The 14077-nt window shown below is 57.3% G+C and overlaps 1 protein-coding gene across 1 annotated transcript in view; it reads right to left on the bottom strand.

The window, feature by feature from the left end:
- Positions 1-14077, bottom strand: part of SHANK3 (SH3 and multiple ankyrin repeat domains 3) — a 227683-nt gene that overhangs the window by 30819 nt on the left and 182787 nt on the right. The window contains exons 17-18 of the mRNA XM_050325020.1: positions 3865-4000; positions 1004-1084 (exon numbers count right to left, since the gene is read on the bottom strand). Coding sequence (XP_050180977.1) covers positions 1004-1084; positions 3865-4000 — 217 coding nt within the window. The remainder of the gene's footprint in view (positions 1-1003; positions 1085-3864; positions 4001-14077) is intronic.

Genomic DNA, 14077 nt, shown 5'->3' with positions numbered 1-14077 from the left:
TGAGCGGGTGGGCACGGGAGTGGGCATGGCGGGAGGGCAGGGCGGGGAGTGAGCACCTGGAGCTCACCTGGCACGGGGTGGCACCTGCCCAGAGAGGGGGGAATAAAAGCCTGGGGCCGCCAGGTGTGTGGGAGCAGGGACAGGAGAGGGGAGAGGAGAGGGATGAAGACTGAGAGTGATGAGGAGCAGGGATAACAGCAGGGTGAGGAAGGTGAAGAGGAGTGGACAGAGGAGTGGACATGGAGAGGGCTGAGGAACAGGGTAAGCAGAGGGTGAGGAGCAGGGTAAGGAGAGGTGAGGAGCAGGGAGATGAACAGGGAGAGGAAGGAAAGGAACGGGTGAGGAACAGGGTGAGGAGCAGAGAGGGAGAGGAGTGAGGAAGGCGAGGAGCACGAGAGGAGTGGAGTGAGCAGGGTGAGCAACAGAGAGAGGAGAGGGTGAGGAGAGGGTGAGGAAGGTGAGGAGCAGGGAGAGAGGCTGGGTGAGTAGGGTGAGGAACAGGGAGATGAGCAGGGAGAGGAACAAAGAGGAGCAGGGAGAGGAACAAAGAGAGGAGCAGGGTGAACAGGGAGAGGAGCCCGAGATGAGTAGGGTGACGAAGAGAGAGAGGGCGCAAGGAGAGGAACAGGGTGAGGAACAGGGAGAAGAGCAGGGAGAGGAGCAGGGAGAGGAAGAGGGTTCCTGCCGGCCGGGGCCCGTGGGTGGAGAGCCCTCCACGAGCACACGGAGACACCCAACGTCCTCCCCCCGGCCGCCTCCGCGGGGATGCGACACCGGAGGGGTGGGTGGCTCTGGGGGAGGGGGGTGTCCTGCACCCCTAATCCTGCAATCTCTGCAAGCTCTGAGCCCCCACAGCCCTCCGAGCACGACGGGACCTCCGGCGCAGCAGGGGAAACATCGCCCGGCGCTCCTGCTCATGCAGCTCTCCGGGCACCGGGAGCGCAGCGCGCTCCAGCCCCGGCCCCCCGCGCCCCCCGCGCCCGGCCGAGCCCCCCGCCCTTACCCAGCTCCTCCAGCTCGGCCGTCATGGACTTGGACCGCAGCGTCAGGGTGGTGCTGGGCGCTCTCTTGGGAGGCGGCGGAGCTGAAAGGAAGAGAGACGGCATTTTGCATTTCTTGTCCAGGAACTTACGAGGAGTGGCCAGATGCAGGTGCCACTTCTTCTCCACAGCCTGGATCTCCTCGTACTCGCGGGATGAGGAGTCGCACTGCTGCAGGATCTTATTGAGGCTGCGCGTGGAAGCGAACTTCTTCATGGTCTCGGTGCCACAGTCCCGGGCACGGGGCGAGGCCCCGGAGCTCCCGCAGGAACGTGGAGCCCTCAGCCGAGGAGCAGAGTCCAAGTCATATCCCTGGGCTGCGCCTTCCCCCCTGCAGCCGCCGGAGGGGCTCCGGCTACGGGAGCCCCCCGCGAGTTAAGCCCGGCTCGGGCAGCGCCTGCCGAGCTGGGGCTCGGCTGTCACGGCCCCTCCGCTCGCGCCATGGCCGGGGGTGGGAGGGAGGAACGCGGCCGGTGGGGCCCGGCTCCGGCTGTCCTTCCTTCCTTCCTTCCCGCCTGGTCTGTCCTTCCCGCCTCGGCGCAGCCCCCGGAGCGCAGCCCACCCACCCTCCTCCGCCGTGCCCGGGCCGGGATGATGCTCCGCTCGCTCCGGCCCCTACGGCAGCGCTGGCGTCGGGCTCGGCGACCGACAACCCGGACACGTGGCCGGGACGGGCCGTGGGAATGGCCCCGAGGGCTCCCTATCCCGGGCTGCCATGAGCCGTGAGCCCACCGGCACGGGGATGAGTTGAAGGCTCTTCCTCTTCACTTGGGTGCCTCCTCCTCCTCCTCGCTGGCTGACAATGCTGGATTCAACGCTCAGGCATTGCCATGGCAACTGGAGCTCCAGGCTCTGCTGCTGCATCAGGGACCCAACGGGGCGGATTCAGCCCGAGCCAGTCCCACACAGGCCCCCAGCACCCCGGCGAGGGGGTGAGGGGGGTCCGAGCCACCCCCCGGCCCCGCTGCAGGCGGGGGGTCCCGCACAGGGGACCTGGCTCCGGTGCCCGCACTCCAAGAGTGGCCCCTCGGCTCCGGGCTCGGGGAGTGGGCAGCGGGCAGCGCCAGGCGGCTGCTCCCTGGCTGCGGGGCTGGAAGCGCCAGCAGAAGGGGCGAGTGGCACCCCCGGGGGTCCCAGGGCTGATTCCCGAGCTCAGCCTTTCCCACGGCTCTGCTTTTTGTGCCGTGACAACATAATTGCAGCTCTCGGTGCCAGCAGAGCTGCTCCCTCCCCCTCGCCCCTCGTGCTGCGCTGGGAGCGCCCTGATCCCGGCCCCCCGCTCCCATCCCCCTGATCCTGGCTCCACTGTTCCCATCTCTGTGCTCCCATCCCCCTGATCCCGGCCCCCCCGCTCCCATCCCTCTGCTCCTGGCTCCACCGTTCCCATCCCCCTGCTCCTGTCACCCCACTCCCATTCCCATGCTCCTCTCTCCCCCATTCCCACTGCCCTGCTCTTGTCCCTCCCGTTCCCATCTCCTTCCTGCTCCTGTCCCCCCAACTCCCACCCCCCTTCTCCTGTCCCCTCCATCCTGTTCCCAGTGTTGGGTTCCCAGCTGCAATCGCTCCAAAACCCCTCCTGCAAGATCGGCCCCTGCCCACCCCAGCTGCATTCCAGGATGTGTCCCTCCTGTACCCAGCTGTGCCTGTCTCCCATCCAGATGTTCCTGCCTTCCCCACCTAGCTGTCCCCAACCCCAGGGGTCCCAGCAGGTGACCAGCAGCCCTGGGAAGATCCATGCCAAAGGAGCCTCCGGGGATGGGAGCAATTCCAGGACGGGGCAGCCACGGCTTCTGGGGGCAACCTGTGCCAGGAATCCCTTCCCAATATCCCATCTAACCCTGCCCTCCTTCAGTTTAAGGCCTGCAGGAAAAACAACCTCAGTGCTGGTGCCACACTGGTTTCCGTGTGAAAGCTGGAAGTGCTCAAATCCCTGAGGAAGCACAGGCCCCATCCTGGCACCCCCTGAGCTCCTGTGGGCACCATCCTGCCCCCAACAGCCCCCCCAGGGCCTCTTCCCCACCCTGACACCCCTCAAGGAAGGGGTCTCTGCTCTCCAGCACCGTGTGGAGCAGCTGATCCCAAGGAGTTGGCTCCGGTGGGAAAACAGCGCCGGTGTCCTGCATCCCAGCAGTGCTTGGGATCTGCCAGAACCCCCCCCACCCCGACCACCTGCATCATTTTTTAATAACAATAATTTTGTTTTCAAAATGAACTGTGTGTCCCGCCTGGATAAAACCAGCTTAGGTCAGGAACTTCCATCTTTTCGAGGAATATCGTTTTCCCAGATTTCAGCTTCTGCTTCTCCATAACAATAAATTCTGTTGTCTTCAGCCTCATAAAAAAAAACCCAACAAACCCAAAAGGCTTCAAACTGCAATGGCAGCAGAATGCTCAGCTTTGTGAGAAGCAGCTGCCCCAGTAGAGAATTAAAAGGCAGCCTGATGATTTTTTTCCCTCCTTATCCACTCAGATCTCTGGTGTTGAACCGCAGCTTTTCCAGTGCCTCGCTTTGGAAAACTCGGTTTTAACGGGCTGTCAGGACAGGGTCTACCCAGTGGCTGGTTGGTTAGGCAGGACTCAGTAGCTGAGGGAACACTGAGCTTTACTCTGAGCTTTACTCTGAGCTTTGCTCTGTCTGTTCTGCTCGCAGGACCATCGTCCCCACCCGCAGCCGCTGGCACATCCCGGTGCTTCCCACATGGAGGGCACCCCTCTCAGTGCCCTCTCTGCTGGCTGGTGGCACTGGGGACCTTCTGGTGGCTCCCACCCCCTGGGTGACACGTCCCGCCCACCCAGTCCAGGGAGCCCTGGGATTCACACCTACCCTTCTTCCGAACGACTTCCTCTGACTCCGGCTTGCGGCTGACGGACACGACCTTCATCACCAGGTGGTTCCCCCCTTGCCGGATCAAGGACACCACCTGCTTGTGCCCCACCTTCACCACGTTCACACCATTCACCTGGGGCAGAGCAGAGACAGAGTAAGAGCTGCCTGCTGGGAGAACTGAGGGGTGCTATCCCCAAAAAATGCATTATTTTGCACCTCTTCCCGTGGTTTTTACAGCACAGGGCTCATGGAAGTCACCAGCCAGTGACCACGGCCTTCTGGAGGAGATGGACAGCTGGGCTGCCAAGGCAGATCAACTGAAAAATGGGTGTTTCCCAGTTTTTCCTGGGCACTAATTCATCCCTGGAAGTGTCCAAGGCCAGGTTGGATGGGGCTTGCAGCAACCTGGGCCAGTGGAAGGTGTCCCTGCCTGTGGCACTGGATGGGTAAGGTTCCTTCCAACCCAAACCATTCCACGATGCCACGAGGCTCCTGGATCTGCAGGACCTGAGCTGTGCCTCAGGTGTGCCAGAGGTGCTGGGAAGGGTGATTGATCCAACAGCTCTGAGGCACCAACCCAAAAATAACCTGGAAAAGGCAACCTCAGCACCGGGGCATCGACCGAGGAGCCATGGACAGGGAGCAACCAAGGAACAAGGGACAGGACAAGAGGAGGAAGGCCCAAGCTGTGCCAGGGGAAGGTCAGGCTGGATATTGGGAAAATTCCTTCCTGGAAAGGGCTGTCCAGGGCAGGGTGGAGTCCCCAGCCCTGGGGGGATTTCAAAGCCCGGTGGATGTGGCACTTGGGGACGCAGTGGTGGCCTTGGCAGTGCTGGGGGACAGCTAGACTTGATCTCAGAGGGCTTTTCCACCCTCAGTGATTCCATGATTCCATGAACACAGGGGTCTCACAGACCCTCCCTCTGGGTAACATTTTGGTGCTGAACCAAATTCTGAAATGGATCCTCCCTGTTTCCAGAGCTGCAAAGCTTTGGAAAGAATCCTTTTACTCCAAATATCCAATCATTCCATCGATCTAATTTTGTTCATAATTGATTCCATAACGATTCCATTTTCACAAAAACACGCGTTTTCCTCAGAAAATTTGACTCTGATCAAATTACCAACCTCCTCTGGTGGAATCAGCTCTTCATCTTGGGGTTTTTTTTGGGACAAATGGGGTGGAATGGATTGAATCCCAGAGCGTGGTTATCCTGCATATCCTCCTCCCAAATGATCCCAAATTTCCTTTATGAAGTTCTCTGCTGGCAGTTGCATCCTGCTTTTTAACCCTTCATGCACTGCCTACAAGCACCTGACTGTTCAGTTCTGTTGCCAGCAAATGATTTCAGCCTCACAGGTTGGGAAGTAACTGGATCATCCCTCTGCCTCTTCCCAAATCCAGTGCTCTGCCAATCCTGGCACTGCCCCAGCATCACACAGCTGAAAACTGCAAGTATTGGAAAACCACCACCCAGAAAATGCTCAGAGCTGATGGCCTGGGAAGGGTTTTGTCACCTGCGTGGGACACTGGAACATCACCCTGCTCCTTCCCAGGGAACAGGCATGGAACAGCCTGCTGCTTCCAGCTTTTATCATGGAATTCCAGAATGGTTTGGGTGTGAAGGGACCTTAAAGCCCATCCAGATCCAAACCCTGTCATGGGCAGGGATACCTCCCACTAGACCAGGAATGAGACCTTGCAGAAAGCAGGTAAGAAAAGCAGCCAAAAAGCTGGAATGACACAGGAGGTCAGGGATGGATATTATCCAGGAGAGCTGATCACAGGGCAGACCTGTCAGGCAACTGTTTGGTCTGACCAGAATCCCAGGATCCCTGAGGTTGGAAAAGCCCTCCCAGCCCATGGAGCCACCCTGTGCCCCATCCCCACCTTGTCCCCCAGCCCAGAGCACTGAGTGCCACGGCCAGGCCTGCCTGGGACACCTCCAGGGCTGGGCACTCCAAACCTCCCTGGGCAGCCCCTGCCAAGGCCTCACCACCCTTTCCAGCAACAAATTCCTCCTCAGGGCCAACCTGAGCCTCCCCTGGCACAGCTTGAGGCCGGTTCCCCTTGTCCTGTCCCTGTTCCCTGGGAGCAGAGCCCGACCCCCCGGCTCCCCCCTCCTGGCAGGGACTTGCAGAGCCAGAAGGTCCCCCCTGAGCCTCCTTTTCTCCAGGATGAGCCCCCCCAGCTCCCTCAGGAGTTCTCCAGCCCCTTCCCAGCTCCCTTCCCTTCCCTGCACACGCTCCAGCCCCTCCATGGCTCTCCTGTCTGAGGGCCCAGAACTGACCCCAGGATTCCAGGGAGGTCCTCCCCAGTCAGAGACAACCCCCAGTTTCTGACAAACACAAACTCCGATCCAGCTCCTGTTCCTGGGGATGAACATCAGAGCCCTGGATGAACCTCAGAGCCACAAAGAACTCCTTGGAGCAAAGATTTTGGAAAAATTCCAAAGCCAGATCGAGGGAAGGGTCTGCCAGGGAGGCGAGCTGAGCTCACAGAAGATGGTGTGAACATTCCCTGCTCCGTTTCTGCCTCAGAGCTGAGTCAGTCTGGGATGAGAAACTGGAGCTGAGATCACTCGGAACCGGGGATGGATCTGCTCCCCCCAGGGAGGGGAGCTCCCACCAAACCCTGCCTGGGCACTTCCCAGTGGGAAGGAGCCTCGATCCCAGCCTGGAGAAGCCACAAGAGACCCCGGTGTGTGGAGATGGAGAGGGAAGAGGAGCTGCTGAGCGCAGGTGATCCGAGATCAGCCACCCCCCTTCTCCAGTACGGAATGTCAGCTCTGGGAGCACAACTCCCTCTCCCACAGGAGGAAGAAAAGCACTTTGACACGAAAGAGGAGGCAGAAAATGAACAAAACAATCAACTCCAGCTCCCTGAGCAGAGCCAGGCAGCAGGACTCCGGTAATGCACAGAAATAAGGAAAAATTCCAGTTTCTTGGACACAGGGCCTGACCAGGGTGCCCTGTTCGTGCTTTAGGCTTGGAAGGAGACAATAAATCACGAGTCAAATCGTGCAGAAAGGGTCTTTAAAACATTCCAGAGGGAAAGGTGTCACAACCTGGGCATTGAAAACTGAGCAGCCAAACGAGGCATCAGTGCTGAGGAGACCCAGGAGGATCCCAAACTGAGAGGGAAGGGAGGCAAATACAGGCAAAGGCAGGAGCCACCAGCACGATGCTGGACATGGACCTGGTGGGTTCAGCTCCAGGCAGGTCCTGGAGTTGATGCTGAGCTCTCCAAGTCGTGGGTTCGGTGCACAGGAGCAGCCAAAAAAAAAGGCAACCAAAGCTGTCAGGGAAGAGGTGGAAAGGGAGGTGGGGTGTGTCGTCCTGGGGCTCTGCACGTGCTGGGAGCTGCTCTGGTTCAGCATCTCCAGCAGGAAGAGATGGAACTGCAGCAGGACCAGGAAAGGGCAACTAAAATGGTCAAGGGGATGGAGCAACTTCCCTGGGGAGACAGGCTGGAAATACCAACCACTGGAACACGCTCAGACTGCAACAGGACCGAGCAGGGACATCCCTGCTGACATCACCAGTGCCACGACGTTGGAAGCTGGAAGGGATGAGGGCAATGGACCACCTGGAATGGCCAGGAAATGCGATCTCCTTGAGTAATCTCCTTAATTAATTACAATTAATCTTGTAATGCCACTGTCACGGAGGGGGAACTGGGCTAATGGACCATCATCTGCTCCCGTGGGACATTTCCCACTCAGCCTGACCCCTCCCAGCTGACAAGGAGGTGAAGCTTGGAAGATAAAGGGAAGACTTTATCTCATGGGAGATAAAGTCCCCCTTCTTCTGATCATAATTCAGTTGCTGTTTTCAATCCTAGAATCCCAGGATCCCTGAGGCTGGAAAAGCCCTCCCAGCCCATGGAGCCACCCTGTGCCCCATCCCCACCCTGTCCCCCAGCCCAGAGCACTGAGTGCCACGGCCAGGCCTGCCTGGGACACCTCCAGGGCTGGGCACTCCAAACCTCCCTGGGCAGCCCCTGCCAAGGCCTCACCACCCTTTCCAGCAACAAATTCTTCAACGCTCATTTTCCAGCCTGAGCTCTTTTTTTTAGCACAGATTTGTAGGTGCTGGATGAGTTCTAGGAATTCTGAGTCCTACGAGCCCCTCTGCTCTGGAGCCAGGCTGGGACAGCTGGGGGGGATCCCCTGGAGAAGAGAAGGCTCCACGGAGACCTGAGAGGCCCTTGCAGGGCCTAAAGGGGCTCCAGGAGAGCTGGAGAGGGACTGGGGACAAGGCCTGGAGGGACAGGACACAGGGAATGGCTTCCCACTGCCAGAGGGCAGGGACAGATGGGAGATTGGGAAGGAATTGCTGGCTGGGAGGGTGGGGAGGCCCTGGAATGGATTTCCCAGAGCATCTGTGGCTGCCCCTGGATCCCTGCAAGTGTCCAAGGCCAGGCTGGAGCAACCTGGGCTAGTGGAAGGTGTCCCTGCCCATGGCAGGGGGTGGAATGGGATGGGCTTTAAGGTCCCTCCAACCCAACCCATCCTGGCATTCCATGTGGCATCTTGTCCGTACCCTCATTCCATGTCTGTACAGAGAAGCTTGGCCTGACAATGAAGCACCTGAACCCCAAATTCCCAGGAATAAGAAGTTCCTTGGAGGAAAGGAAGCTCTGACTCCTGAATTAAACTTGTCCTGCTCCAGAGCTCCCTTCTGGCCAAACACCAGGACGGGGCCACCAACTGGGATAAACACAGACCGTGGCACAACTCGAGGGCTTTGGGGGTCAATCTTCACCAACAGGAAGAGAACAGAGTGTTCTGGAATACCAACCTCAACATTCCAGTCTGGAGAGAGGCTGCAGGATTATCCAGATCCCAAGATGCTCCTACTGAGAACCTGCAGACTGGTGATGGAATTCCAGACCCACCCTCCGGAGTTCCATCCCTCCCTGGCTGACCAAGGTGGATTCCTTGAGCCTCAAACCCTTTTCCAGCTCCGAGTCATTCCAGGAACCCTTCAGAATCCTGCCTGGCAACACCAGATCACAAAGGGAGGGTTGAACCATCTTCCAAAGCTCCAACCAGATGGGAAGTTCATGGAGCTCTGGAAGTTTGTCCTTTGCACACACGAAGGATCTGCCACATCCCACACAGTCAACCACGGATAACACGGCAGAAACCCATGGCCCTTGCTGGATTCCCTTTTCCCAGGGTAATTCCCAACCCTCTAACCTACATTCCTCGCTTGGAGCTACATCCCCTGGCAGGGTCTGCTGGAATGGGAAAAGCCCATGGCCCTGGAGCAGCTCCCCTGCTGTTTGTGATCCCCACCATCTGCATGGACACGGGGTTTGGGAACAGTGACAGAAATCATGGAATCACAGAATCACTGGGGTTGCAAATCCCTCTGGGACATCGAGTCCAGCCCTCCCCAGCACTGCTGAGGCCACCACTGCCCCATGTCCCCAAGTGCCACATCCACGGGGCCTAGAAATCCCTCCAAGGATGGGGACTCCACCCCTGCCTGGGCAGCCCCTTCCAATGCTTTACAACCCATTCCAGGAAGGAATTCCCCCAATATCCAACCTGAGCCTCCCCTGGCACAGCTTGAGCGTTCCCTATCTGCCCTGTTCCTAGGACAGGCAGATCCCCTCCCCCAGATCCCTCCTCCTGGCAGGGGGTTGTGCAAAGCAAAGGTCTCCCAACCTTAATTCCATTTATTTGTACCTAAATCCCTGAGTTATCCAGGAATCCAACACCTCCTCCAGGATTCCATGGAGCCCAGCAGCAGGTGCCTCTCCAGCTTCCACGGTAAACCCCGGGATATTAATTGTATTTTCCATCTCTGATTCTTCGTTGATTTAATTAATTGCCTCATTATTGACACTTGAATTTCCTCAATCACCCATTTCACCCCCTCCAGAATATCAGGATAGCACAGTCCCTCCACCAAGCCTTTGGAATGTCAGGGATGAGCACGATTCCCAGGCACCACCAGCAGACAGCCCCTCAGCGAGGCTCCTGGAGATACTTTGGGATCTGTTATTCAAGCCTGTTAATTTGGGGCTGTTTATTTTTAGCAAATACTATCTCACTTTCTCCTTGGTTACAGCTGGGAAACTTTCTGTTCCAAGCACATCATATGGAGAGATACATCCTCCTGATTTGTTTCAAACTCAGAGCAGAACATTTTTGCCTTTTTTTTTGATTTTTTTTCCTTTTTCTTTTTTTTTTCTTTTTTGCACCAGAATATACAATTTTATCATTTGCATATGGAAATGGAGCTCGACCAGCCCCCCCCTTTTTTTTTTTCATCTCCTAATGCTCTAAAATTTCTTATTATCTTTACATATTGGCCTTTGATATTTCCTTTGGCTCCTCTTACCAACCTCCCACACACTCGAGCTCAAATTATCTGCATTTCCTTCTCCTTTCCTTGCTAACCTTTCCAGCAAGGAGGGATCCGGAATTCTTCGCTTCTCCTTCGTTCCTGCACTCGGGAGGGTGAAGTCCTGCCCAGCAGATTTTCCCCCTCCCCTGATTTTTGGACTCCCATTTAGCAGCACGTCCTCAAAAAACCTTCAGATCTCGACAATTGGAACCGTGGGATGGTTTGGAGTGGGAGTGACATGGAAGACCATCCATCTACAGCTCCAGGGACACCTCCCAGCAGCCCAGGGAGTTCCAACCTGGCCTTGGACACTCCCAGGGATCCAGGGGCAGCCACAGATGCTCTGGAAAATCCAGTCCAGCCCCTCCCCACCCTCCCAGCCAGCAATTCCATCCCAAAATCCCACCCAAATCTCCACTTTTCCAGTTTGAAGCCATTCCCTGTGTCCTGTCCCTCCATCTCTTGTCCCCAGTCCCTCTCCAGCTCTCCTGGAGCCCCTTTAGGCCCTGCAAGGGGCTCTCAGGTCTCCCTGGATCCTTCTCTTCTCCAGGAGAATCCCCCCAGCTGTCCCAGCCTGGCTCCAGAGGAGATATTAAAATTAATCCAAATTCCAATTAATATTATGAGATTCCCAGGGCACATTCCCTGTGGGACTGACTGTGGCCAGAGCAGGTTTTCTCCTCACCCACGAGGAATCAACAACAAAATCACAGGATCACACAGTCCTTGAGGTTGGAAAACACCTTTAAGATCATCAGCCACCAACCCCCACCACGTCCACGTCCCCAAGTGCCACATCCACATTTTTTTGAACATTTCCAGGGATGGTGACTCCCCCACTGCCCTGGGCAGCCCTTTCCAGTGCTTTCCAACCTTTTCCACGAAGAAATATTTCATGATATCCAACCTAACCCTCCCCTGGTGGTGTTTGGGTTGCCCCAGAAGCTTCTCACTGCTCTGAGATCCCAGCTCGATATCGATTCCCATTTCCTTGAACAAAAGCTTTTGGACAACTGTGTCCTCCAGCCCTAAAGAGTGAAAACAGGCACATTTATGGTACTGCAATTTATATCCACAGGTTTATACCCCTATGTTATCCCAAGTCCTGGGTGCACACCCAAACATGATCCACGTGTGTCCAACATGGAAGTGAACACACAAAGGCTGTCGTTTCATCACTGGCTCCTCCAGGATGAAAATCCAGGATTTAAACCCTGACAGGCTCAAGGGAAGACACAAGGCTGGACACTGCCCTGGTTCCCCAAGTGCCACATCCACAGGGCCTGGAAATCCCTCCAGGGACAGGGAATCCCAAAGGCAATGTGGGGATCCTCCTGATCCACACCTGGAGAGCTGCTGGCAGCTCCATCTCCTGGGAGACACTGGATCCCTGCTGATCCACACCTGGGGGACTGGGGAGGAACCCCTGGAATCCTGGGGGCAGTTCTGGGCCCTCAGCCAGGAGAGCCATGGAGGGGCTGGAGCGTGTGCAGGGAAGGGAAGGGAGCTGGGAAGGGTGTGGAGAACTCCTGAGGGAGCTGGGGGGGCTCATCCTGGAGAAAAGGAGGCTCAGGGGGGACCTTCTGGCTCTGCAAGTCCCTGCCAGGAGGGGGGAGCCGGGGGGGGTCGGGCTCTGCTCCCAGGGAACAGGGACAGGACAAGGGGAAACGGCCTCAAGCTGTGCCAGGGGAGGCTCAGGTTGGCCCTGAGGAGGAATTTGTTGCTGGCAAGGGTGGTGAGGCCTTGGCAGGGGCTGCCCAGGGAGGTTTGGAGTGCCCAGCCCTGGAGGTGTCCAAGGCAGGCCTGGCCGTGGCACTCAGTGCTCTGGGCTGGGGGACAAGGTGGGGATGGGGCACAGGGTGGCTCCATGGGCTGGGAGGGCTTTTCCAACCTCAGGGATCCTGGGATTCTGAGGAATGTGGTGACAGGCACATGGGAGCAGCTCCAGCACTCGGGACAGCATCAGGAAGGGCAAAGCCCGGCTGGAGCAAAGACTGAGAACAGACTTGAGGCAGAACAAGGATATTTTTAGTGTCACAGTGGCACCAAAAGGAAGTTCGGGGAAAATGCGACTCTGCAGATGAAAAATCAGCTGTGGAGAAGTTAAGACAGGACCAAAGTCAGGCTTAACTTGGCTTTTTGTCTCAGTGTTCGTGGGCAAAGTGACCTCCCAGAGCCCAGAGGGCAGCGCACGACGTCACATGAGCCAGAGGGGAAGCAACAGGTCAGGGAATTCTTGGAAGAGCTGCTGCCTCCATTGGAGGAATCCAGAGGAGGCCCCAGAGCTGCTCCCAGGGCTGGATCCCTCTGCTCTGGAGCCAGGCTGGGAGAGCTGGGGGGGTTCCCCTGGAGAAGAGAAGGCTCCAGGGAGACCTGAGAGCAGTGAGGGGGGGATCTCTCCAGGTAACCCCTGCTCTGCATTCCAGACCCCTGGGATGAGTCTCCATCCCTGCTCTGTGTTCCAAGTCCCTGGGATGAGTCCATGGGGAGATCTCTCTGTGTGAGCCTGTGGTCCAGCTGCTGCCTGCAGGGGTGAGGGACTCGTCCTGGAATGCCAGGAACAGCATCCTGGGGTGGTGCCAGACCTCCTCAAGGTGCTGGGAGAGTAACAAACGCAGGAGGACCTTGGGCAGTTACTGGAGAGACTGGGAGGACTGGGAACTTGCTACTGGGGTGAGCAGACTGGTTTGAGAGTTGGCCACTGGTGGTCAGGCTGGAGCAGCCAGCAGGGAACTGGTCTGTGTTGGTGCCAGAGAGATCTGGGAACTGGAGACAGGACTGGACAGACTGAGGGTCCATGGCCTGGGGGATCCATGTGTGGGTCAGATCCCGCTCCAGCTGGTCCATCCTGCCCCTTTCCTGTCCCCACCAGTTGGGCTCCAGGATCCAGGCAGTGTCCTGCCAGTGGTCCCTGCAGGAAGGAGACATTTGTGGTTCCAGTCTCTCACACGGAGACTGTCCCTGCCACCAAACACTTCCCAACCTGGAAATGCCTCTCAGGGCTTCCCAGCTGGTCTGGAATGCACACAAGGGGTGACCTGGAGAGATCCTCTCCCACTGACTCATCCCAAGGGTCTGGAATGCTGACCAAGGGGCTGACCCACTTCTCCACTGGGATTTGCTCACTCCAGTGTGGAAGCACCTGACACCTTCCTCTCTGCCCAGCACTGACCTCCAGGACTAAGAAACCCTCAAAGCCAAAAGAACAAAGATTCATTTCGCCTTTGTTTAATTATTATTTAATTAATTCCTTCACTCAATCTCTAAGGGACGGTCTCAGGTCGAAACGAGGCCTCAAACTTCCAAACTCCCCCCCACATTTCCCATCTAAACGGAACATCTCCCTAATCCAAACGCCTGGGAAGGTCAGGGAGGGCGTTCCCAGAGAGCTGCACGAGGTTTCAGGCTCCCTCCTGCCTTCTCCCTTTTGGAATATCCCCCTTGGAACGTGGCTCTCCACTGCGGCAGAGCTGCTGTGCTCATTCTCAAGCCACCTCCAGCTTCCCTTCCCGGGAAACCACTCACGCTTGGCAGCCACGGGGGTGGTCAGCTCCTCTTGCTGCTCCAGAGGGAAGGAGAGCCAGGAAACACAGCTATTCTGCAGCTCAACATCCCTCTGGGAGCGAGGGGAGAGGGGAGAGGGGAGAGGTTCTTCCACCGACCCGCTCTCCCCGCTCCCCGCGTGGCTTCGTGTGCGTCTGAGATTCCTGAATTCCCTGCTTTGTGATCTTTCCAAAATGTCTGAGCAGGAAAAGGGATCAGCTCTGGGAGGGTTGGTAGGTTTGGGATCCTCGATCCTGCAGCCTTCCCATCAACTATACATTCCATGCCCGTGAGGAAAAAGGAT

This window comes from Myiozetetes cayanensis, unplaced genomic scaffold (genome assembly GCF_022539395.1).
Source record: "Myiozetetes cayanensis isolate MyiCay16 unplaced genomic scaffold, myiCay2020 scf3, whole genome shotgun sequence".
NCBI lineage: Eukaryota > Metazoa > Chordata > Aves > Passeriformes > Tyrannidae > Myiozetetes > Myiozetetes cayanensis.
The sequence above is the reverse complement of the archived record's forward strand: the minus strand, read 5'-3'. Positions and strand labels throughout refer to the sequence as shown.